The sequence below is a fragment of the Coenobita brevimanus genome, chromosome 101, assembly GCF_032717465.1.
Source record: "Coenobita brevimanus isolate Jiangsu-jjx chromosome 101, ASM3271746v2, whole genome shotgun sequence".
Classification (NCBI taxonomy): Eukaryota; Metazoa; Arthropoda; class Malacostraca; order Decapoda; family Coenobitidae; genus Coenobita; species Coenobita brevimanus.
In genome coordinates this window covers 13,104,943-13,130,511 of record NC_137054.1, presented here as the reverse complement: position 1 = coordinate 13,130,511, position 25,569 = coordinate 13,104,943, and the positions used below count along the sequence as shown (strand labels likewise).

At 42.6% G+C, this 25,569-nt stretch overlaps 1 protein-coding gene and 1 pseudogene across 3 annotated transcripts; one reads left to right on the top strand and one right to left on the bottom strand.

The window, feature by feature from the left end:
* Positions 1–5,125: 5,125 nt before the first annotated feature.
* On the bottom strand, positions 5,126–25,214 carry LOC145414829 (uncharacterized). 3 transcript variants are annotated; one of them, XM_080284249.1, is made up of 2 exons: positions 25,160–25,193; positions 5,126–5,559 (listed from the first exon to the last, which is right to left on the bottom strand). In XM_080284249.1, exons 1-2 carry the CDS (start codon positions 25,166–25,168, stop codon positions 5,362–5,364), a joined length of 207 nt encoding a protein of 68 aa, XP_080140375.1. In that variant the 5' UTR covers positions 25,169–25,193; the 3' UTR covers positions 5,126–5,361. The 3 variants fall into 3 exon arrangements, with proteins under 3 accessions (XP_080140375.1, XP_080140376.1, XP_080140374.1); XM_080284250.1 differs by lacking the exon at positions 25,160–25,193 and adding an exon at positions 7,087–7,124; XM_080284248.1 differs by lacking the exon at positions 5,126–5,559 and adding an exon at positions 20,626–21,301 and having other exon boundaries at positions 25,160–25,214.
* Positions 23,183–23,301, top strand: LOC145415237 (5S ribosomal RNA; annotated as a pseudogene).
* Positions 25,215–25,569: the final 355 nt, after the last annotated feature.

The following is a 25,569-nucleotide window of genomic DNA, read 5'->3' as shown; positions in this document are numbered from 1 at the left end:
CCGCCTGTTTTTTTTTTTTTTCTTTTTTTTAATTGCTCCTACCATCGGGCTATTTTGTTCAGCTTAAGACAGATCTCTCGTAGTGAGGGGATGAAGCAGGGCTATATCTAACCCCTCCAGCTCCAGAAAGCCTCTCCAAAGCTGAGAAAAATCGTTTGGTAGTAGCAATATAATTATAGGGTAAGTCATTGGGAACAGTGGCTTAACCCTTCAGTCCGCTATTGCCTTCTTAATATTATTATTACTATTTTTTGTTACCACGAGACGATTTTGTTTTTTTAGGGGAGACAAATTTCTTAATGTGGGGATTTAGATATATTTTTCAATGACCAGTGCGCTACGATAGATCTCCTCCATAGTATGTATGAAGTCTTCTCGATGTAGCAAGAATAAATCAAGAGAATATGTCACCTGTTCTAAAGAGTTTTATTCCGTCATTTTTTGCTTAATTAGAAATTCATTTCTTCGCCGTGCAATTATTTCTGGTCTTTTAGTTCCATAATTTTCTCCTAGGCAAAATAAAATCATGTGATGGTAACAAGACGGAAATGTGGCTCATCTGACTGTGAACCCGGTGGACTGCAGGCCAAAGGTGCTTTTCATTCGCAGTCTACAATCTTCCTTTTGGGGGACAGGGCGGGAGTTGAAATATGTTTGTACAACAGGGCAGTGGAGTTGCCGGGCTATTGCATGTCACAGTGTGAAGGCGTTCCTCTTCACCACCAAAGCTAAATTTGATGACGTCATCATACGACTGAAGGAGACCATCCTGGTAGTGGGGTCCAATCTTCTAACGCTTTTTCAGAGTCCCCGTTGCTTAATAAAAAGGCCTATTTATTGCATCTGGTGGACATTTGTAACGCGGTGAGAAAAGACATGCTGGAAGGGGGGTAAGAGTGACCTTGTGATAGTTCCTGTGCTCAAGGTTAAAAAAAAAAAAAAAAAATGCACTTAGTCCCAGGATGTGCCTCAAGGATACCTGCACCTCAAGAGGAAACGAATGATACGTAGTTTGCTTGCAAGAAGTAGGTAGGTTTATAGTTCAATAAATAAATAAATAAAGAATGAAGAAAAGAACCATACTAACAAGATAAATAAAAAAATTAAAATAAATATATAAATTAGCAAGGAATTAAGGTGACTGAATAAATAAACGTAATTAAATAAATGAGTAAATAATAACGAAATCAATGAATCAGTAAGTCAGGCAATCAATCAATATACAGGTATATATATATATATATATATATATATATATCAGCCGTTTGAGTATTCACTGTAGGACCGGCCTATCCCGACCGAAGTCGGGACGATACAGCCAGTGTATCTCTACCAAGTAGCTTAGGCTGTCTGGTAGAGATTGTATGTAGGGTGAGAAGTGCTTGTAAGTGTAATTGCAGTGTTGAAGTGGCTTTGGATATGTGTGTAGTCTGTGAACCAAGTGTAATCGGCCCACGCAAGCCGACTGGGTGCAAGCATACTTTACAGTATGCGACACTGGTTCAATCACAGCACCCCTTGTGTCCGCCAAGCAGTACTTGGCCAGGAGAACTCTCCCAAAGTTTATTACCCTTGCGGGGCACGAACCCTCGCTCTCCAGTGTACGAAAACGCACACTTTACGACTGTACCACAGAGGCTCCATATATATATATATATATATATATATATATATATATATATATATATATATATATATATATATATATACACACACACACACACATATATATATATATATATATATATATATATATATATATATATATATATAAACTGATAAAAGGCTAAATGAGTAAATAATTAATTAAACAGGTAGATAAATAAATAATTCCTTCGTCATTATCAGTCTGTCATTCCCACCTGGGAATGAGTTGAGGTGAAGATATCCATAAAACCCTCTTGAGGCAGCAGGAATAACCCAAACTCAGTGCTGTATTCAACCCTTGTAGTTTAAAAAAAAAAAAAGTTTCTCCTGGGCGGAATGATACTTTCTGGAAGTAGCATAATAAGGTACTATGTACGTCCTCGTAGTGAGGAACTTTATCATTCTCATTTTATTTATAATTAGAATTCTACGTGTTCGTATCTATATCTGTATCTATCTGTCTGTGTATCTATCAGTTTATCTGTCATTCACTATGTCTGTCTCTCTGTCTATATCCGTTTGCTATCTAACCATCTATCTATCCATTACCTTAGGGAGAGATATCATCTCATTCGGTTCATAAAGATTGTTTCAAACCTCGTCACTAAACCTAGTTCCACCGGGGTTAACAAAATCGCCTTTTGGTGGGGAAAAAAAAAGTCAATGGAGAGCGGTTAACTCGTTCCAAATGCCGTTTTTTTTCTTGTTTTTTGTTTAAATTGGGTATTTCGATATATCCTGTACACCAGTCATGTATGAGACATCTCTAGCTTGTATTCCAAATAGACGGTGGGTGTTATCGCCTAAGTGGTGACATGTGGAAGTGTGTAGGAGGACTACTGGGTCTTGGGCTACGCCCTGAACCCTTTGCCCACAGTCGGACACATTAAAATAAATATCCTAGGGTACTCTGTTACATCCTTGGGTATTCCGATATATCGTTTTGTTTTCCGGTATATGCATGGGTATTCCGATTTGTTATTGGGTATTCCTATTCCTACCCATTCACCCACCTATCTATCCACCCATTCACCTACCCATTCACGCACCTGTCTATCCATCCACTCACCTACCCATTCACGCACCTATCTATCCATCCACTCACCTACCCATTCATGCACCTATCTATCCATCCACTCACCTACCCATTCACCAACCTATCTATCCATCCAGTCACCTATCCATTCACCCACCTCTCTATCCACTCACTCACCTACCCATCTTTCCACCTGTCCATCCACACACGTAACCATGCAGCCACCCTTCCTGTGCGATTTTGTTTTGATTGTCTGTGCAGAGATAATTACCCTGCTGACTTTCCTAACCCATCCAGTCGACAGGGCCGATAGCTGTGATGTCTGCTTTCTTTATTGCTCGTTTTTACTCCTTTCTCCCCTGAGCCATGGTTCAAGTGTGTGTGTGTGTGTGTGTGTGTGTGTGTGTGTGTGTGTGTGTGTGTGTGTGTGTGTGTGTGTGTGTGTGTGTGTGTGTGTGTGTGTGTGTGTGTGTGTGTGTGTGTGTGTGTGTGTGTGTGTGTGTGTGTGTGTGTGTGTGTTTAAGTACAGTATATGCAATTATACATGTGGTCACATATAATTCATTGATATCCTGACATCCACAAGGAAAAGGGAAACAAAAATATCCCCGGTACTTCTGTGCATTCTCGTCTTCAGTCTGGTGCTATAATTTGTCTAAAGTTCATCCATTAATTCCATAATGTCGTCTTTATCCAGCTTATTTGCCTTGTGACAGTGGCAGAGAAAGATTATACTGCGGTTGTACATCCTTTACACAGCAGTTCTTCGTGACTAGCACCATATTCTAGAACCAATCTGTTGTTATATCTCACCATTCTATGTGGAGAGAGAACAATTTTAGGCCTAGTTAAAGTGTTCCATAACAAGCGGAACAAGAAATAGCAGATGATCTGTTTCATAACTTGCCATACTGATGTAAAATAGGTCACCTCAGTGCAGTTTTTCACAAGTATAGCAAGAAGGTCAAATGCGGGATTGAGTAGCAGCCGTGCGTAGACTCGGCAGACTGCCTTGTGATGTGAAGCAAGACAGACTCTGTCGAATGGGTCCTCCCCATGGTTAACCACGGGACCAGACAGACCCACTGGGACGCTGTAGGTGCATCCGACTCTGTGGCGGCTGATTTACTGTGATCGTGCCGTGTGAGGGCATACATTATTATGAATCTTCCGCTGACTACAGTTCACGGCGCTGTGCCATGAACGGCCACGGCGAGAACCGAATAGTGTGAGAGCGTCTACACACACACACACACACACACACACACACACACACACACACACACACACACACACACACACACACACACACACACACACACACACACACACACACACACACACACACACACACACACACACACACACACACATATACGCACAGTCACACTTAAAGACATAAATACTCTCTCAGGTTTGTATGAAGATTACTGAAATCATCGAAACACAGTACAGTGATATAGTAATATCTTTTCAGCATTAATACATGTCTCGTACGGGCCGACTTTTTCGGGATGTACTCACCAAATATTAAAAAAATAATTACTTTACTGTAGTTTCAGTTACTTGCAGTACAACCCCGACAGTACGAGTACTTTGAAGCGTGTGAGTCGTCTAGGGCCAGCAGGTATCACGGCTGAGGTGAGATCAGGACCCACAGTGACTGAGTGAGTGGAAGTGGTGGATGGAGGTCAGGGAGTTCAGTACCTCATGGTTGGCCGTTGGATAGAGATCCATGGGGAGAGCATGTGACTTCTCAGCGAGATAAACAATTGAAGGACCTTATCACACTGGATATGATAACTTGCCTATTCTTTGCCATCCTTACGTGAGACTTGTAGCATAGTTACCACAGTCATAGCTATCTCTAAAATACCAGTGGTTATGTTACTTTTTGCCACCATTTGCCCTCCTTTGTATATGCGTCGTTCTTGATATGTGTGTGTGTGTGTGTGTGTGTGTGTGTGTGTGTGTGTGTGTGTGTGTGTGTGTGTGTGTGTGTGTGCAAAGTGCAGACGAGAACTTTGAAGATTCGTAAGATGAGTGAATAGATGTGTGTCCCATTTCATTGGCCCTTTATATTGCTAGTTATCCTACGGTTATGCTTTTCTTTTCCAACAACCTTACCATCCATCGTCGTAGCGGGAGATTGTAGATAGGGTGATTATGATGATGATTCAGAAATTCGAAAGTGGATGTAAATTGAATACAGAATAAGTCATGAAATCATTTAATTAATTCCAGGTAAAAAGCAGACATAACAGGAAGTTGAAAAAATCATTAGAAAGACACATAGCAATGACAGTGGCACATAATTCTGATTTGCAGGAAGGAGGAGGATAAACAGGACAGGTAGTGATCGTGTTCCCAGGTTGTCGTTTTAAGTTATCCTCTTTGCTACTGATTAGATTTGATTTGATTTTATTTCATTTTTTTTGGGGGAGGAACTTATGGTAACAGGAAAATTTCTGTAGCCTCTCTCACTTTCTTCTACTGTTGTCTTTATCAGTCACCATATTTGTTGTGATCTTGTCTTGAAGTTGTTGTAGTTTCTTTGCTACAGGTGTTTAAGATTTTTGTTATAGGTATTTAGGATTTTTATTTTTGAGAGGCTTTTGTTTTGTCGCAGGTAGAAGGATGATTTTCGTAGCCCCTCCCACTGTCGGCTGTTGTTGCCTTTAGCCGTAGTAGCCGCGAAAGCCACCAAATCCGCCACGGCCCCCAAAGCCACCAAAGCCGCCGCGTCCGTATCCCCAGCGCGGGTCTGGGTCAGGAAGGGCGTCAGGGTCAGGGTATGGGTAGGCCAGGGGGTCAGGGAAGGCCTGTACCGCCACCATAGCGGCCAGAACCACCACCACCAGCAGAACCAGAGACAACTGAGGGAGAAACAGGTTTAGGTTAATACCTGTCGACTGCATGAGGGAGGGACACATACATTGTCGTAATGATGTTCATTCCCCCCCCCCCACACACACACAATGCAAGTAAAATTAAATATAATATTTCTTTTCATTTAGTGTTACATTTCCCAGATACTCGTAGAAAATTTAATACGATTTTTGCAACTATTGATATATTTAGTCTTTGTAATGTTGGACATGGATACGTCCATTTGAAATATGTAAGTTAGCGAAATAAAGAAATAACTGGCTGAATAAATAAATGAATATATATATATATATATATATATATATATATATATATATATATATATATGTATACACACACACACACACACACACACATATACCGTATATGAAATCATTGGTCGTAGACTTAAAAATTAAAATTAGCATTTATTGTCAGGTTTCTGTTAGGAGGAAATTGAGAGTGAATGTGAATGAAAGTGAAGTGATGAGTTGCAGGATGTGGTGACAGAGCACAACGATGTAAGAGTATACCGAAATGAGGAAGGTTGGGAGGAAGTGGAATGCATTAGCTAGCCTACAGTATTTTAACTGTTCACTTCATGTTTCACTTCACGACATGGAACCTGAAGTAAGCCATGGGGCGGAATAGGGGACGAAATTGTTTGGGTGTTGATGAGAGTGTTGAAGGAGAAATCAGCTTCTGTTCTAGTGAAGATGGATATACATGAAGGGAAAGTGGTATAGTGTATTTGAGACAGAGGCCCATAATACTAGGATCGAGAAAAGTATGATAGTTTTTGTAAGCCATGTTCCCAAGGATTATGAAGGACTAGGTTGTTTGAGAGAGAGAGAGAGAGAGAGAGAGAGAGAGAGAGAGAGAGAGAGAGAGAGAGAGAGAGAGAGAGAGAGAGAGAGAGAGAGAGAAGACGCAGTATGATGAGGCTAATAGTTACGACTTGCAAATCGGAAATGGAAGGAGTGAGGAAGGGAAATGCTAAGAAGAAGGAAAGATATATAATAAGAACTGAGTCGCTTAAATGTATATACTAAGGCGAAAGGCGTGCGTGGAAGAGAAAAAGGTGAAACGAAAGAAGATTCTCGTTGTCAGTGATCTGTTACTTGAAAAAGGTGAAGAGATCGCGGTAAACTGTAGAATAATTTACTAGGTTTGCTTAAGATTATTTGATTCAGAGTTTGGAACAAATCATTATTAACTAGAGCAGAGAGAGGAGTCAATGTTGGGGAATGAGGTCTCTTTTTCTTATTGTCAGAGAAGATAAGCTTAACAAAGGAAGTATATCTTGAGGTGAGTAAAATCGTTCTTCGGCAGTTGGAGGAGAGGGAAAAGCAACTTCATCTCTCAGAAGGGGATCAAAAACCATCTCCATCAACCCATTGTAGCTTAGAACGTCTAATGGATTTTTTTCTTCTATCACCAAGGAGCTGCTTCTGGAGAGGGCAAGCTGTGCCTGACGGAGGGTTACGAAAAGATAGTCTCCTGGGCAGTGTGGTTTCCAAGGCGATGCTACTCACAGTCTTCATGGCGAGGACTGAGGGCTGAGTCAGCGTGCAGGAAACTCTTGGTGCTTGTGTTGTCCCTGCTCGTCTGTGCTCCCTTTATACCCCTCGAGGAACCCCCCACCCCCACCCCAACTTGCACAACAATTCCCGCCCACAGGCCTTGAGTAACCCATAATATTCCTCCAGTTAACACCTCCTATCACCACCCCTATAACCCCTTCCTCTTTACAGTATACTCAGACTCACCTGTATTCCCTTCTCCTGCGTCACTTTTACTAAGGTATAAGGCTTATATATATGGTATATGGAAGATGGGATATATGTAGAGAGGGGAGGAATGATATACAAAGGGTGCGACATGGGTGACCTTGCGATAGTTGCCATGCTCAAAGGCCAAAAAAAAGAGTTGCTCATGGGGGACCCAGGGTGTTCCTCGAGAATGTCTGCACCTGGAAAGAAGGGGAACAACACACAGGTCCAGTGAAAGGAAGAAAAAAGTAAGATTATTACATTCCGGCCTACATTATTGTCCTTTTCTTTTTTTTGTCTTTCTTTCTTTCTTTGTTTTTCGTTTGTTTGTCGTCATGTGAGATTTTGACTAGGGTTCCCTTACTCCGAGCTTGTATGATGGTTTTAACGGGGGTATTTTTGTGACATGTCGGTGGGTCTTGTGGAGGATCTGTAAAGTCTTGTGAAAGATCAGGAAAACATATCCTGTCTTAGTCTGAGATCGAACCCATGTCGTGTCGGAATACCATCCCATGTCTGTATCCATTCTGCCATCACTTTCCACGCTTAAAAGGCGCCTGGGAGCGAAGAGAGCTGAAACGCAGGTCGATCTTGCGTTTCTTACCGATAGGAGAAAGTGCCCGCTTATATATATATATATATATATATATATATATATATATATATATATATATATATATATATATATATTAGTTTCATTGCTTCTACCAGCGGGTGGTTTTGTTCAGCTTAAGACAGATCTCTCGTAGTGAGGGGATGAAGGAGGGCTATATCTAACTCCTCCAGCTCCAGAAAGCCTCTCCAAAGCTGAGAAAAATCGTTTGGTAGTAGCCATATAATTATAGGGTAAGTCATCGGGAACAGTGGCTTAACCCTTCAGTCCGCTATTGCCTTCTTAATATTATTATTACTTTTTATTGTTACCACGAGACGATTTTATTATTCTTGGGGAGACAAATTTCTTAATGTGTGGATTTAGATATATTTTCAATTACCACTGCGCTACGAAAGATCTCCTCCATAGTATGTATGAAGTCTTCTCGATGTAGCAAGAATAAATCAAGAGAATATGTCACCTGTTCTAAAGAGTTTTATTCCGACATTTTTTGCTTCCTTAGAAATTCGTTTCTTCGCCGTGCAATTTTTTCTGGTCTTTTAGTTCCGTAATTTTCTCCTAGGCAAAATAAAATCATGTGATGGTAACAAGACGGAAATGTGGCTCATCTGACTGTGAACCCGGTGGACTGCAGGCCAAAGGTGCTTTTTATTCGCAGTCTACTATCTTCCTTTTGGGGGACAGGGCGGGAGTTGAAAGATGTTTGTACAACAGGGCAGTGGAGTTGCCGGCCTATATCATGTCACAGTGTGAAGGCGTTCCTCTTCACCACCAAAGCTAAATTTGATGACGTCATCATACGACCGAAGGAGACCATCCTGGTAGTTGGGTCCAATCTTCTAACGCTTTTTCAGAGTCCCCGTTGCTTAATAAAAAGACCTGTTTATTGCATCTAGTGGACATTTGTAACGCGGTGAGAAAAGACATGCTGGAAGGGGGGTAACAGTGACCTTGTGATAGTTCCTGTGCTGAAGGTTAAAAAAAAAAAAGAAAATGCACTTAGCCCCAGGATGTGCCTCAAGGATACCTGCACCTCAAGAGGAAACGAATGATACGTAGTTTGATTGCAAGAAGTAGATAGGTTTATAGTTTAATAAATAAATAAATAAAGAAGGAAGAAAGGAACTATACTAACAAGATAAATAAAAAAAATAAAGTAAATATATAGATAAGCAAAGAATTAAGGTAACTGACTAAATAAACATAATTAAATAAATGAGTAAATAATAACGAAATCAATGAATCAGTAAGTCAGGCAATCAATATACATATATATATATATATATATATATATATATATATATATATATATATATATATATATATATATATATATATATATACATATATATCATCATCATCATCATCATCAGCCGTTTGAGTATCCACTGCAGGACCGGCCTATCCCGACCGAAGTCGGGACGATACAACCAATGTATCTCTACCAAGTGGCTTAGGCTGTCTGGTAGAGATTGTATGTAGGGTGAGAAGTGCTTGTAAGTGTAATTGTAGTTTTGGAGTGGCACTGGATGTGTGTAGTCTGTGAACCAAGTGTAATCGGTCCACGCAAGCCGACTGGGTGCAAGCATACTTTACAGTAAGCGACACTGGTTCAGCTACAGCACCCCTTGTGTCCGCCAATTCAGTACGTGGCCGGGTGAACACTCCCAAAGTTTATTACCCTCGAACCCTGGTTCAAGCAGTACGAAACGCACACTCTACCACTGTACCAGACTCCATATATATATATATATATATATATATATATATATATATATATATATATATATATATATATATGAACTGATAAAAGGCTATATGAGTAAATAATTAGTTAAACAGGTAGATAAATAAATAAATCCATCGTCATTATCAGTCTGTCATTCCCACCTGGGAATGAGTTGAGGTGAAGATATCCATAAAACCCTCTTGAGGCAGCAGGAATAACCCAAACTCAGTGCTGTATTCAACCCTTCTAGTTAAAAAAAAAAAAAAAAAGTCTCTCCTGGGCGGAATGATACTTTCTGGAAGTAGCATAATAAGGTACTACGTACGTCCTCGTAGTGAGGAACTTTATCATTCTCATTTTATTTATAATTAGAATTCTACGTTTTCTTATCTATCTATCTATCTATCCATATATATATATATATATATATATATATATATAGATATATAGATATATATATATATACAGTATTTACCGGTATATGATAGCATCGGTCGCAGACTTAATAATTAAAATTAGCATCTGTTGTCAGGTTTGTTAGAAGAGATTGCGAGTGAATGTGAGAGAAAGTGAAGTGATGAGTTGCAGGAAGTGGTGACTGAGCACAGCGATGTAAGAGTATAGGCTACCGAAATGAGGAAGGTTGGGAGGAAGTGGAATATGCACAATATTTTAGCGGTTCACTTCAGGTTCTACAGCAAGACATGGAACCTGGTGTATGCCATGGAGTGGAAGAAGGGACGAAATTCCTTGGGTGCTGAAGAGAGTGTTGAGGGAGAAGTCAGCTTCTCTTCTGGTGAAGATGGATGTGTAATAAGGGAAAGCGGTACTGCGTATAATTATGTAAGGTGGAGGTCCATAATATCTAGGAACGAAAAAAGTGTGAAAGTTTTTGAAGCGATATTCCCAGGACTATGAAGGGCTAGATGGTTAGCGTGAGAGAGAGAGAGAGAGAGAGAGAGAAATGGAAGACGCAGTTTAATTAGAGACTATTAGATACGATTTGCAAATCGGAAGTGGAAGGAATGAGAGGAAGGGGAAGGCCAAGAGGGAGGATAGGCAATATAAAAAAGAACTGAATCACAGAAACCCAACTAAGTAATAGAGCGAAAGGCGTGCGTCGAAGAGAAGGAAGTGAAACGAAGGAAGATTCTTGTTGTCAGTGATGTATTACTTGGAAAAGGTGAAGTGACCTTGGTAAACCGCAGAATAAAAAGCTAGGTTTGCTTAAAATTTTTTAATCGTTCTTTGGGACAAATCATTATTAACGAGAGCAGAGGGAGAAATAGTGAATGTGAGGGAATGAGATCTCTTTCTTTTGCTGTCGGAGAGAAGCCTGACAAAGAGGAGTCTTTCTTGAGGTGAATAAAATCGTTCTTCGGCAGCTGGAGCAAAGGGAAAAACCACTTCATCGCCCACTAGGGATCAGAAACCATCTCGATCAACCCTTTGTAGGTTAGAACGTCTTATGGATATTTTTCTTCCGTCACCAAAGGATCTGCGTCGGGAGAGGGCGAGCTGTGTCTTACGATGGGTTAAGATAAAGTCTCCTGGGCTGAGAGGTGTCCCAGGCGGCGCTACTCGCAGTCATCATGGCGAGGACTTAGGGTTGGGTGAACGTGCAGGAAACTCTAGGCGTTCTTGTTGTCCCTGCTTTGCTTTGCTCCCTTATATACCCCTCGAGGAACTCACCTTCTCCCTCCCCCCCATCCGACACACCAAGTCCCGCCCACAGCCTTTGCGTAACCCCACAATATTCCTCTAGTTAACACCACCCATCACCATCCCTCTAACTCCTTTCCATTCCTTGCATACTCACCCATATACTCTGCTCCAACTTCTCTTTATGCATATATAAGAAGTATACGAGTATGCTATTGGGAAAATAGGATGTTTGTACCAGGGTGAGGAAAGACATCCCAAGGGTGCGACACGAGTAACCTTGCGACGGTTGCCGTGCTCCAGGGCCGAATAAAGGAGTTTTATAGGTTAGGTCCAGGATGTTCCCCGAGTATGCCTGCACCTGGAAAGAATGGGAACGACGCGCAGGTCGAGTGGAAAAAACAAATAAAAAAAATAACACATTCCGGTTCACATTATCTTTTTTTATTTTATTTTTTCTTTGTCGTCAGGTGAGATTTTGACTAGAGTTCTCTTATTCAGGGCTGGTGTGATGGTACTAACGGGGATGATGTCGGTGGGTCTTGTGGATGATCTGTAAAGCCTTATGGGAGATCATGGAACCGTACCCTGTCCTAGCCTGAGATCGAACCTGCGTCGCGCCGGAACTCCAACCCATGTCTCTGTATACTCTATCACACCATCTTCCCCACATAAGAGGCGCCTGGGAGTGGAGAGAGCTCGTATGCAGACCGAGCGCCCGTTTCAAAGTGAGTGGAAAAATTGCGCGCGTAATTTTTCAGATTGATTGCTGCTACCATCGGGCGATTTTGTTCAGCATAGGACAGACCTCTCATAGTGAAGGGATGAATGAGGGTTATATCTAACTCCTCCAGCTCCAAAAAACCTCTCCAAAACTTATGAAAATCGTTTGATAGTAGCAGTAATAAGTCATCGGAGCAAAGTGGATTATCCCTTCAATCCCTGTTGCCTTCTTTTGTTTTCATTTATCACCAGACGATTTCATTTGTGTAGGAAAGATAGTTTTCTAATTGTAGGGGTTTAGTTACATCTTTCAGTGACCACTCCACCACGAAAGGGCTCCTTAATATGAATGAAATCGTCTGGATGAAGCAAGAATAGATCAAAAGAGTATCGGGTCTGTCAGCTGTTGTAGAGGTTCATTCCGACATTTGTTCCTTCCTCAGAAATTTACTTCCCTGCCCTGCAATTATTTCCGGTTTCTTAATTCCACAATTCTCTCCTAAGATGGATAAAATCGTGTGATGGTAATAAGACGGTAATGTAGCTCCTCTGACTGTGAACCCGGTGGACTGCAGGCCAAAGATGCTCTTCATTCGCAGTCCACAATCCTCCATTTAGGGGACAGGCGGGAGTTGAAGCATGTCTGTACAGCAGGGCAGTGGAGTTGCCTGGCTATTTCAGGCCACCGAGTGAAAGCGTTCCTCATCACCATCAAATCTAAATATAAATAACGTCATCATTAGGTTAAAGGAGACAAAATTGGCAGTGAAATCCAGTTTTCATATACCACCTCGATGTACGTTGGTCTGTTCTATTTATTCATGAGGCTGACACCTTTTCTGTTACCATTAGCTTAACCCTCTCATGATCGGAAGTGTTCTAGTATTCTGTGTATCGTAACCAATACCAGACGTTTATATCTAAGTCATGTAGGGTCGATTCTAATAAACCTTTTTTCTTTTGGGGGGGGGGCTGGGCGGTAGGATGAGGATAATGCTCATACATTTACCCTACAAATGAATTGAAATAAAACAGGTAAAGCGATGGATGGATTTAATTTTGTTCCAGGCCAATGCAAAATATATCGAGGCGACAAATGATTAGCAAGAAGCATAGGAATCATAGTGATAGTTTTGATTTGCAGGAAGAAGGAGGTTGTGATCTTGTCATTAGGTTGTGTTTTGTTTTCCTCTTCGCGACAAGTGTTCAGAAATTTTTGTGGAACTTGTGAGCGTCGCAGAGTGGACTTGGTAGTCCTTTTAATCGCCTCTCTCGCTTCAACTGATTCGATGATTTTGTCCCAAGGTCGTCGTTTCCGTGTTACAGGTGTTGAATATTATCTTCGAGGAGATTTTGAGGGTCGCAGGTATGGAGATTATCTAGCCTCTCTCACTGTCCCTTACTCTTGTTGGTGGTGGCTATACGGCGTCAGGGCAGGCCTGATGTACCGCCACCATAGCTGCAAGAACTAGCACCACCAGGACAACGAGAGACAGCTGAGGGTGAAATAGATTTAGGTTAATGCTTATTGACTCCACAATGCACAGCTAAAAGCCCGCGGAGGGCGAGGGGATGGGGGGAGGGAGAAGGAGAAAAGCAGAATGAAAGACAACTGCGACACAACACCCCCCTCCCCCAACTCTCCTATCGCTTGAGATAGAGGGAGGAGAACCCCTTCCACACGGTGTCACGAAGGAAAAGGAGAGGGGGGAAGAGGAAAGGAAAAAGAAAACGCGCGTAACATTGGCCAAATGAGGTCTACCTCGGACTGGGGCTGGGAAAACACCTAGAGAAGAAAAGAAGGCAGGAGACACCGGCGGAAGGAAGAAAGTCAGAGGGAAGAAAAGAAAAACTTCATTTCCGAAGGAAAACAACGGCACGATAAAAACACACACCTGAAGCTGCAAAAGAAAACTGAAACGTCAGTCGAACAGAAGATGAGAGGAGGTCCCAGGAGAGCTGACCTCCCCCTCAAGCAGTGCAGTAACTCCGCCAGAAGAAACATGCGGAAGTGCTTGCTGCAGGGGAACGGAGACTTGCTGACGAGAAGCGTGATGATGTTGACTCGACGGAGGGAACTGCAGAAAACCCTTAAGCTAGGAAACCCTTATTAAAGAGCGTGGGCGAAGGCATAGTGTTGTTTGTACTGTATGGGTACTAGAAACCTGAAGAGGATGGGGATGTTGGAAAGGTGTCCCAGGTACGTATGTGGGTTGAATGGTTTGGTAGAGCGAGAAACGACAGTAAGAGAGAGGTGTGGAAGAAGACGCAGTGTGATGGGAAGGACTGACCAAGGTGTTTTGAAGTGATGTGGCCCTATGGAGGAGAAGGATGATGGGAGATTGATAAAGAGGGCAGGGAGATGGGAGTGAGCTGAATGGTGAGGCTAACAAAAGATGATATGAAAAAGATAATGAATTATACAGGCTTATTCAGCCAGGCGAGTAAAAGGCATGCCTAAAAGAGAACTGCTGAGAATGTAGTGGCATAAAGGAGATTATCATTGTCAGTGATTCATAATTAACAGAAGGAGACGTGATATGGTTAAACAACAGAATAATAACGGAGGATTGATTACATATTACTTTAATGCTGACAGTTATATACGACAGGGTAGAGAGGAGAATGAAAGTGGGTTAAATGGGTGGTCTGCTTTCAGGCGAGAGAAATTTAACATGGAGGACCCTACACTGAAATACTGAAATAAATAAGATGTTGTAGTGTAGTGACCCAGCAAGAGCAGAGTCAAAATGCTTCATCTCACCTGGGGATGAGTTGAGGTGAAGATATACATAGAAAATAATTGTGACTACATGCAACCCCTTCAGTAAAAAAAGCAAGTCTCTCCTAAGTTGAATAAAATAATCTGGAAACACTGTAACATAATAAGGTCCTAATTACGTCCTCGTTTTGAAGACATTTAGCGTCCTCATTTTGATTTTAAATTTCTTCATTTTCCTGCCTATATCTGTATGTGTATCTATATCTTTATCACCATCACTATCTGTCCTTTCAATCTGTATATCTGTCTGTACCCCCCCCCTATCTCTCTCTCCCTCTCAACTTAGAGAGATAATTCAGTTCACCGGGTAAATAGATACTTTTTCAAACCTCGTCGCCAAAACTGGATCCCCCGTGGTTTAAAAAAAAATCACCTTATGGTAGCAAAAAAAAAAAAAAAAAAAAAAAAAAGTCAGTGGAATGCAGTCACCTCCCTCCAAGTCCCTTTTTTTCTCTCTTTTCTTTAAATTGGCTATTCCGATATATTCTTAGGTATTCCGATATATCCCTGGTTATTCCGATATATCCTTAGGTATTCTGATAATTATATCCTTGGTAATTCCAGTATATCCTTGGTTATTCCGATATATCCGTGGGTATTCCGATATATCCGTCTGTTGAGCTGAGTCTTACGCACTTAAATTCGAGTCCTGAAGGTGACCGGAGTTTTCCTTTTCATTTCTCCCTCTCTTCTTCTTTTTCTTCTTCTTCATCTTTAACTTTATCATATTCAGTGCCACCAGGAGCCTAAGTCGGTTTCGTACCTTTAAGCGTTGTGGACTACCCTAGCCTAGCCTCAGGTCCCTACGCTCCAGAGGGGATAATATGGAAATGCCTGCCTGTTACTCTTCTTCTGCTTCTTTTCTATCTCGCTTATCGCTGTCAGGAGTCTAGGTTAGTCTCTTCTACCTCGCTGGCATCATTGGACTGGATACATTAATCAATATTTTCCCCGTAATAACTGACATCGATTTGCAGGGAGAGCAAGAGGCACGGAATGCTTCAGTCTTATTGTTTCCTTGTCCCTCCCGCAAAAGAAAAAAAAAATGGTAGCAACACTTTTCTGTTCTAAGACTGTTTTGTGTGGAAAGAGCAAGAAGGATGGGAACGTAGTACCTCTCCTTGTCTTTCCTAAAAAAATAAAAAGCAAAGGTAAACAAATAAGAGAGAGAGAAAGAGAGAGAGAGAGACTGACAGACAGACAGACAGACAGAGAGACAGAGAAGATGAAGAAAAATCACACTAACTCCACAGAACTGATCACACTGTACGAAAACATCAAGGGGTCTTCTTTCACGAGGACGCGCTATATCGTTTGTCCTTCATGTTTTGTACCTTAGCGTTTAGGAATACTTTTGGTAACGTAGATTCAGTTGAAAATGTAGTAATCTGCCCTGGATCCTGTGAGTCTGTGTTTATCATGTACTACCACCGATCCGTCTATCAATCCTTACAACTCAACCATCAGCCACCTACCACACATCCATCCATCTATTCATCCACCCACTACTTCCCTATCCATCCACCCACCCACCCACTCACCTACCTACCGATCCATCCACCGCCAACCTGCCTTACCGTCCATCCACCCACCTATCAATACGTCCACCCACCCAGCCATCTACGAATCCTCCCAACTACCCACACCCATACAGGCACCTATCCACCTTGCCACTCACCCACCTGTCTAAGCGTCCATCCACTCACATGTCGATCAATTATCCCACAAACACAGCCATTCATCAGTCATCCCACACACTCACCTACCCGTCCCCCTTCCATCCACTCACGAATCCTTCCACCCAGCCACACCCATCCAGTCACCTAGCCACTCATCCACCACCCCAACTGTTCATCCGCCCACCTGTCCATCAATCATCTCCCAACCCACCCATTCATCAATCCTCCCACTCAGCCACCCATACAGCCACTTATCGACAAACCCTTCCACCTACCCATCTGTTCACCTATCCATCCACCCACTTACTCATTCATGCACCCCTCGTGCGCTATACTTTTTTGATTATTTATGCGGAGATAATTACCCTGGTGACTTTCCTAACCCCTCCACTCGAAGGGACCGATAGTTGTGTCAATGTCTGCCTTTTTTGTGCCACTTTGTACCCCTTTCTCTTTCTCTGAGCCATGGTTCAAGTAAGTGTGTGTGTGTGTGTGTGTGTGTGTGTGTGTGTGTGTATGTAAATAAATAAATAATTAAAGGCAAATACATCACCTGGCTACCTGTAAGTCATAGATACACATCCACATCCACAAGGAAAAATGAAACACGAAAATGTCCCGGGCGCTTTTGTGCATTGACATCTTCAGGCTGGTACTATAATTCGTGTTTTATTTTTTTTTTTAGGTTGGCCCACAGTCTCGTTCCTTTGCAGCTTTTTTCACGTAGCTCAGTGGCAGAAAAAGACTATACTGCGGCTGTACATCCTTTCCACAACACTTCGTGACTAGCACCATATTCTTGTGTCAATTTATTACAGTTCATTATTCTAGGTGATGAGATGACAATTTTAGGCCTAATCAAAGAGTCCCATGACACTGGTTTCCGCCCAGCAAGAGGTGGTAGATGATCTATGTTTTATCGCTTGCCATACTGATGTAAAATGTCACATCAGTGCAGTTTTTCACTCATGTACCAACAGTGTCAAATGCGGGACTAAGTAGCAGTCGTACGTGGACGTAGCAAATTGCTGTGTAGTGTTAAGACAGACATAGACTAGTGTTAAGACAGACATAAACGGAGTCAGTCCATTGGATCAGTCCGGTCCCGTGGTTACCAGACACACCCACTGGGACGCCTTATGTGCATTTGGCGTCATGTGGGCAGATTCACCGTGGACGTTCTGTGTGAAGGCTGACTTACGAGATGCTGCCCAGAAGTTCCCGAAATTTGACTAGTGAAGGAAAAAACTTAACTTCAGTTCCTAATCACCACCATCCCCTTGGGCTTGCAGACTTCGATCCCAGCGCTTCTCACACGATCAGGACGCTGCTGGAAGTCCTTGAGCACCATCTTGTTCAGAACCTCCTGCGATTTTTTCCTGGATCTCCTCAGTGGTGTCAAATCGTAGTCCTTGAAGCTGGATTTTCATTTTCTGAAAGAGGAAAAATATCACAGGGGACCAAATGTGGTGAATACAGGGGGTGGGGGAGAACCATGTCTTTTTTTTTATGCCAGAAACTGCCGAACAACAAAGGTTGTGTCCACGAGTGCATTGTCATGGTGAAGCACCCATTTGTTTGTGCGCCGGTTGCCTAGACGGTTTCGCCTCACGTGGCCAGACAAAATGCGTTGGCAAGTTCCATACGATAGGCTGAAATTGTCACAAACATCGTGGATTGTCCTTCTGTGATCTTCGAGGATGGTTGCACGAACTTTGACCACATTGTCAGGAGATGAACTGGTGGAAGGGTGACCAGGACATGCATCATCATTTGTTGACATTCGTCCGTTTTTAAAGCGGTTAAACCAGTCATAGGTTTGTGTAACCCCCAAATCATTGTCACGAAATGCCTGCCTTAACACTTTACGAGGTTCTGCTGCATTCTTCGAGAGAGAGAGAGAGAGAGAGAGAGAGAGAGAGAGAGAGAGAGAGAGAGAGAGAGAGAGAGAGAGAGAGAGAGAGAAACAAGTGTAGTTTCAGGGTACACCCATTATTCTTAATTATCTCACTGCACTAAACGAAACTGAGCGGGGATAATTATCTTGGCGTATTCGTAATTCTCTCTCTGTCCCTCTCCCTTTCTCTCTCTCTCTCTCTCTCTCTCTGTCCTGTCCTTCGTCTTACGTCCTGCCATGCCAAATATTCTGGCACTGATTTACAACTTCAAGATGATGATACTCTTTATTCCTCCAACCACCTGACGATTTTATTCGGCTAAGTACCTCTCGTTGAGGAAAGATCAGGAACACCCCCTTTAACTTCTTCAGTACGATGACACCCCTTATATTTTGTTTCAACTGTTGCCAGACGATTTTACTCTGCTTAGGGAAGTCCTCTTGATGTGAAGGGGTTATTGTTGTTATTGTTGCCGTTTGCTGTAGTGGGTCCAGACTCATCTGAATGTTAACCTGGTAGACTACACACCTGATTTGTTCTCCAGCAATCGACCATCCTCATTCTGGGGGATTAGAGCAGGAGTTGAGGGACGTCTGCAAAACCAGGCAGTGGAACTGTCCGGCTGCATCGGTGCCAGCACGTGAAGGCGTCCCTCTTCATCACCTGTTAAAGGGTTAGATACACTTCCCATTCACTCCTTCAGTTCAACGACGCCTTTTACATTTCTTTCTTGCTATCACCAGACGATTTTTATTCAGCTTAGGAAGGACCTCTTGTTGTGAAGGGGTTACAAGGACCAGTCTTAGAACCTGGTGGTCTAGCGGTTGGCGCGCCGCGGTCGGAGTGACGGCCTTGCTTAGGTTCCATCTGCAAGAGGTGACTGGAGGTTTTTCGATCACGTCATGCCGTTGGGGAAAGTAGGCAGGTCATCTACCCTTTAATGCACTGGACTACGTTAGCCTAGCCTCGGCCTCCTACACCTGAAGGGTGATAATAAGGGGTTGACTATTACCATATTGTCATAGCTCTTGTTATCAGATATTAACTCTATCTCTGTGATAACTACTTTAATTTAATCAGGTAACTATAAAACTATTCTATTTAGATGTTGGAAGAATTCAATAGAACAGAATTCATCGTTCTAATGAGGCAAACATATATGATTCATAAATATAAATATAAATGAGTTGTAGTTTTCAGTCCTCGGAGCAGTCAGAGAATCAGATACTCTCCCAGTTTTGTCTGAAGATTGTTTATACCAGCAAAACACAACAACAGTGATATCTGTACAGCATTAAGACATGGCTCGTGCAAGTCGACTTTCTCGCGATGTACTCAGCAAACATTAAGATGATACTTAATTCCCTGTTTATATTCTCATTTACCTACAGTACTTCTCTGAGTCTACTTTCAGGCTTGTGAGTCGTCTAGGATCAGCAGGTATGACTGCTGAGGTTTATCAGGGCCCAGAGCGAATGAATGAGTGGAGGTGATGGATGGAGGAGATCAGGGAGTTCACTACCTCATGGTCAGCAGTGAATGAGAGATGCGCGGGGAGAGCATGTGACTCCTCTGATGAACATTATTTTTACACCTCGCTACGATAACGTCTTTTGGGGCATTTTTGTTCTCACTCTTCTGTAGATTTCTTACCGCTTCTAGACGACTGAAGTTTGCTATTCAAGACGATTTAAGTTGCCTTAAGATAGATTTGTCAAACTGAAGTGGTTATAGTCTTTATTTACACCTTTACTCTCCTATCATGAATAAAGTCTTTTTGTTGCAATAATAAACTGTAATAAGACGTCACCGTATTGACGGGGATAACTTACTCTGCTATCCCTACCTGAGGCTCTTAGAATAGTTACCATAATCATAGCTACCTCGAAAATACAAGTGGTTCTGTTACCTTTTGCCTCCATTTGCCCTTTTCTGTATGTCGTCATTTTTTCTCTTTGAGATGCTCCTCGTGTGTGTGTGTGTGTGTGTGTGTGTGTGTGTGTGTGTGTGTGTGTGACCTAGAGACGAGAACTTTGAAAATCTGAATAAGTAAATAGATGTGTGGCCCTTCTCACAGGCCTTATACTGTATATTGCTGAATTTGCTGTGGTTGTTTTCTTTTTCTAATATATGAACCTAGGATTGTGATGATGATGATGATGATGATAATGATGATTCAGAAATTAGGAAATGGAAATAAATAAGACACATAATAAGAGATGAAGCATTTAATTTCATTCCAGGTAAATGCCGGACAGACCAAGAAGGTGAAAAAAAAAAAAAACTCTAACAATACACAGAGTAAAGACAGTGACACATAATTCTGATTTGCAGGAAGGAGGAGGAGAAGGGTAAACAGGACAGGTTTTGATCGTGTTCCCAGGTTGTCGTTTCCTGTTATCCTCTTTGCTACAGGTGTTCAGATTTTTCAAGGAGCTTGTTGTGGTAGGAGGATGTTGATTTCCGTAGCCCCTCTCACTTTCTGCCCCTCTTGTCTTTACCAGAAATAATTTTTGTTGTGATCTAAGTTGTTGTAGTTTCTTTGCTACTGGTGTTGAAGATTTTTTTTTTTTTTTTTTCCGAGAGGCTTTCGATGGTCACAAGTAGAAAGATCATTTTAGTAGCCCGTCCCACTGTCTGCTGCTGTTGCCTTTACCCGTAGAAACCATGGTGACGATGGCCAAAGCCACCAAATCTGCGATAGCCCCCAAAGCCACCAAAGCCAAAGCCGCGTCCGTATCCAAACCTGCGTCCGTATCCCCTCCCCCAGTGCGCGTCTGGGTCAGGAAGGGCGTCTGCGTCAGGGTAGGGGTCGGCCAGGGGGTCAGGGAAGGCCTGTACCACCACGATGGCTGCCAGAACCACCACCACCAGCAGAACCAGAGACAGCTGAGGGAAAAACAGGTTTAGGTTAATGCCTATCGACTGCACGAGGGAGGGACACATACACTGTCATAATGATGTTGATTCACACACACACACACACACACACACACACACACACACACACACACACACACACACACACACACACACACACACACACACACACACACACACACACATGCAAGAGAAATAAAGAATATTGTTTTTCGACTTTAGCTTCACATTTGTTATAAATCATATTGCAGTACATACGATTTTGGCATCCTTTGAAATATTTGGTTGAGGTAATGTTGGACACGGATACATAATTCTATAAGTAAGTGAACAATTATATATATATATATATATATATATATATATATATATATATATATATATATATATATATATATATATCCATCCATCATCCAATCCTGTGTTGCCCCTTGAGGAGCGTAGGAGCCCGGGGCTAGGCAACTTAGTCCTGACATTGAAGATGAGAGTGACTAGCCTCAGCTCTTCCCTGCGTGGCATTACGTGAGCAATAAACCCCAACCACCCCCTGGATATTAACCTTCACAGGCTCAATCCGATTGGAGCGCCATAATTACCCACTAAACCACCAAGGGCCATAATTTGGCTATTTGGTTAACACCCAACGTAGTAAATGGTTTCCTGGTGTACAGGAAACCATTTAGCTTGTTATTCAGAGTAGAATCACCCATAGCCAGAAGGAAGAGGAAAGAATGAAGGACAGAAAGACAGAAGAAGGAATGTAAAGTCACCCGTAGACACAAGGAAGAGGAAAGAATGATGAAAAGAATGACAGAAGAGGAAGGAAGGAAGAGAAGAAAGGGCAGACACCCAAAGTAGCACTACATCAAGCGAGTGGATGGTGAGTGCCCCCACCTACCACATAGCGCCCCCATCTCTCTCTGTTTATCTATCTATCTATCTATCTATCTATATACATACAAAGGCAGAATTCCACTGCAACCTGGCACGTCCCCGGATGGCGGATAGGGGAGGGCCTTGCAGATATACGAGGTACCGTCTTAGACGGCGTGGACCATGGGATCCCCTATACGCCACCGACTATATGAATAAAGTGGCACAGAAATTACATCCCACCAGAGACTATGTGGCAGGGAGGTGAGAATAGTTGCCACAATCGTCCCAACCAAACATGAATTCTGCTGCAAATTATTTGACGGGCGTTGCTGGTGGATCATCGTCTACTAAAGGTTCAGTCACACTGCCTCCTGTGCTTACGTGAAGTGTGCCACCGGAAGTGAGTAGGCACAGTCTCGGCAAATTAGAGACCTTGACATTAAGCAAACTTAAGGAGACCTTGACATTAAGCAAACTTAAGTCCATGAAGATCTATACGTACAATGTAAGATGCCTTGCAAAAGATTACAAACTTGATAACTTAATGACTGAATTAGATAACATTAGTTGGAATGTGGTAGATTTGAGTGAGTGAAGAAAAAATCATTCAGCTCCGAAACAGCAACCACCTATTTTTCTCCAGAGGAAGGCGAAATGAAAGAGTTAGTGGTGCAGGATTTCTAATTAACAGAAATTTTGCAGACAACATTGTTAAATTCAGCAGTATGACAGCATAGCATGGATTGTAATTAGGCTGTGCAAAAAAATTCATCCTGAAAGTAATACAAGTATATGCACTGACGTCCCAAAGTTCATATGAACATTTTATGACGTCATCTCCTAGGTTCTGGAAGAAGAAAAGACCACATATACTATACTCATGGGACACTTCAATGCAAAAGTTGGGAAATCGAAAAATGAAGAAGCATATGTGGGAAAATTTAGAGTGGGAGAAAGGAATGAAAGGGGAGATTAAGACAATGTCATCTGCAAACATCTCTCTCTCTCTCTCTCTCTCTCTCTCTCTCTACGTTGAGTACACCGCTTCCCGTCCGATCAGCGAAGTTAAGCAACGTTGGGTCTGGTTAGTACTTGGATGGGAGACCGCCTGGGAACACCAGATGCTGTTGGCATAACGGTCTCCCTACGTGTCAGGTGGGGTTGGTGGAGGATTAGTGCCCCTCCCTGTAAAACAATTAACTTTAAGCCCTTGGCCACCCCGTTTGGGATACATGGCGTCTGGCAATGAATGAATGAAAAAAAAATATATATATAATATGGAGCCTCTGTGGTACAGTGGTAGAGTGTGCGTTTCGCACGCTGGTGGACGCGGGTTCGCCTCCCGCCAGAGTTGTAAAAACTTTGGGAAGCGTTCACCAAGCCACTGACCGCTTTGGCGAACACAAGGGGTGCTGTGGTTGAACCAGTGTCGCATACTAGTATGCTTGCACCCAGTCGGCTTCAAGCGGGCCAATTACACTTGGTTGACAGACTACACACACATCCAAAGCCATTCCAACATTACAATTACACTCACAAGCACTTCTCACCCTACATACAGTCTCTACCAGACAGCCTAAGCCACTGGGTAGAGATACATTGGCTGTATCGTCCCTGCTTTGGTAGGAATAGGCCGGTCCTGCAGTGGAATTCAACGGCTGTTGATGATGATGATGATATATATATATATATATATATATATATATATATATATATCATCCAATCCTACGTTGCCCCATGAGGAGGGTAGGAGCCTGGGTCTAGGCAATGTGGTCCTGATATTTGAGAATGACCAGCCTGCAGTATATACTCGTGTACTATATATATATATATATATATATATATATATATATATCTCCCGGATTGGGCGCAGAATTAAACCGCTTGTTGTCAGGTTTGTTAGAGGAGGAACTTCAGAGTGAATGTGAGAGTAAATGAAATGATGAGATGCAGGATGTGGTGACAGAGCAGAACGATGTAAGAGTATATCGAAATGGGGATGGTTGGGAGGAAATGAAATCTCCATATTATTTTTGCGGTTCACTTCTGGTTCCACAGCAGGACATGGAACCAAGAGTAAGCCATGGAGCAGAAGAAGGGACGAAATTACTTGGGTGTTGAGGAGCGTGTTGAAGGGGAAATCAGCGTTTGATCTGTTGAAGCTGGATGTACTGTATATGAAGACAAGGTGGTACTGTGTGTTATGTGAGGCAGAGGTCCATAATACTAGGAACGAGAAAAGTGTGAAAGTTTTGCTAGCGATGTTCCCAAGGACTATGAAGGGCTAGAGAGAGAGAGAGAGAGAGAGAGAGAGAGAGAGAGAGACAGAGAGAGACAGAGACAGAGATGGAATTGGAAGGAGTGAGAGGAAAGGGAATGCCACGATGGAGGAAAGAATATATAAAAAAGATCTGAATTACAAAAATCCAACTATGCACTAAGGCGAAAGGCGCGCATGGAAGAAGAGAACTAGAATGAAGGGAGATTCTCGCTGTCAGTGACTTGTTACGTGGAAAAGGTAAAGAGATCGCGGTAAGCCGCAGAATAATAAGCTAGATCTAGTTGAATTTTTTATTCTTGCTTTGGTGCAGATCATTATAAACGAGAGAGAGAGAGAGAGAGAGAGAGAGAGAGAGAGAGAGAGAGAGAGAGAGAGAGAGAGAGAGAGAGAGAGAGAGAGAGAGAGAGAGAGAGAGAGAGAGTGAATGTGGGGGAATGAAACCACTTTCCTTGTTTTCGGGGCGAAGCTTGAAAAAGGGGAATCTCTCCTAAAGTAAGCAAAGTCTTCTGGTGGCAGCTGGAGGAAAGAGGCAAGACTTTATCTCACATTAGGGGATCAGAAACTATCTCGATCAACGTTTTGTAGCTTATGGATATTTTTCTTCTATCACTAAAGGAGCTGCCTCGGGAGAAGGCGAGCTGAGCCTGACGGAGGGTTAAGAAAAGATAAAGTTTCCTGGGTTGATAGGTTTCCCAGGCGGCGCTACTCACAGTCTTCATGGCGAGGACTGAGGGTTGAGTGAGCGTGCAGAAAACTCTTGGTGCTTGTGTTGTCCCTGCTCTGCTCTGCTCCCTTATATACCCCTAGAAGACCCCCCCCCCCCATCCGACACAAGTCCCGCCCACTGCCCTTGCATAACCTCCACAGTATTTCTCCATTTAACACTACCTATCACCACCCCTCTAACTCTTTGCCCCTCGCAGTATTCTCAGACTCACCGATATACCCTGCTCCAACGTCCCCTTTACTCAGACATAAGGGGTATGTGCGGTAGGGAAGATAGGATATGCGTACCGGTTTGAGGAAAGATATACTAAGGGTGCGACGCGAGTGACCTTGCGACTGATGCCGTGCTCAAGGGTCGAGAAAACTAGTTCCCCAGGCAGGGTCGTGGGTGTTC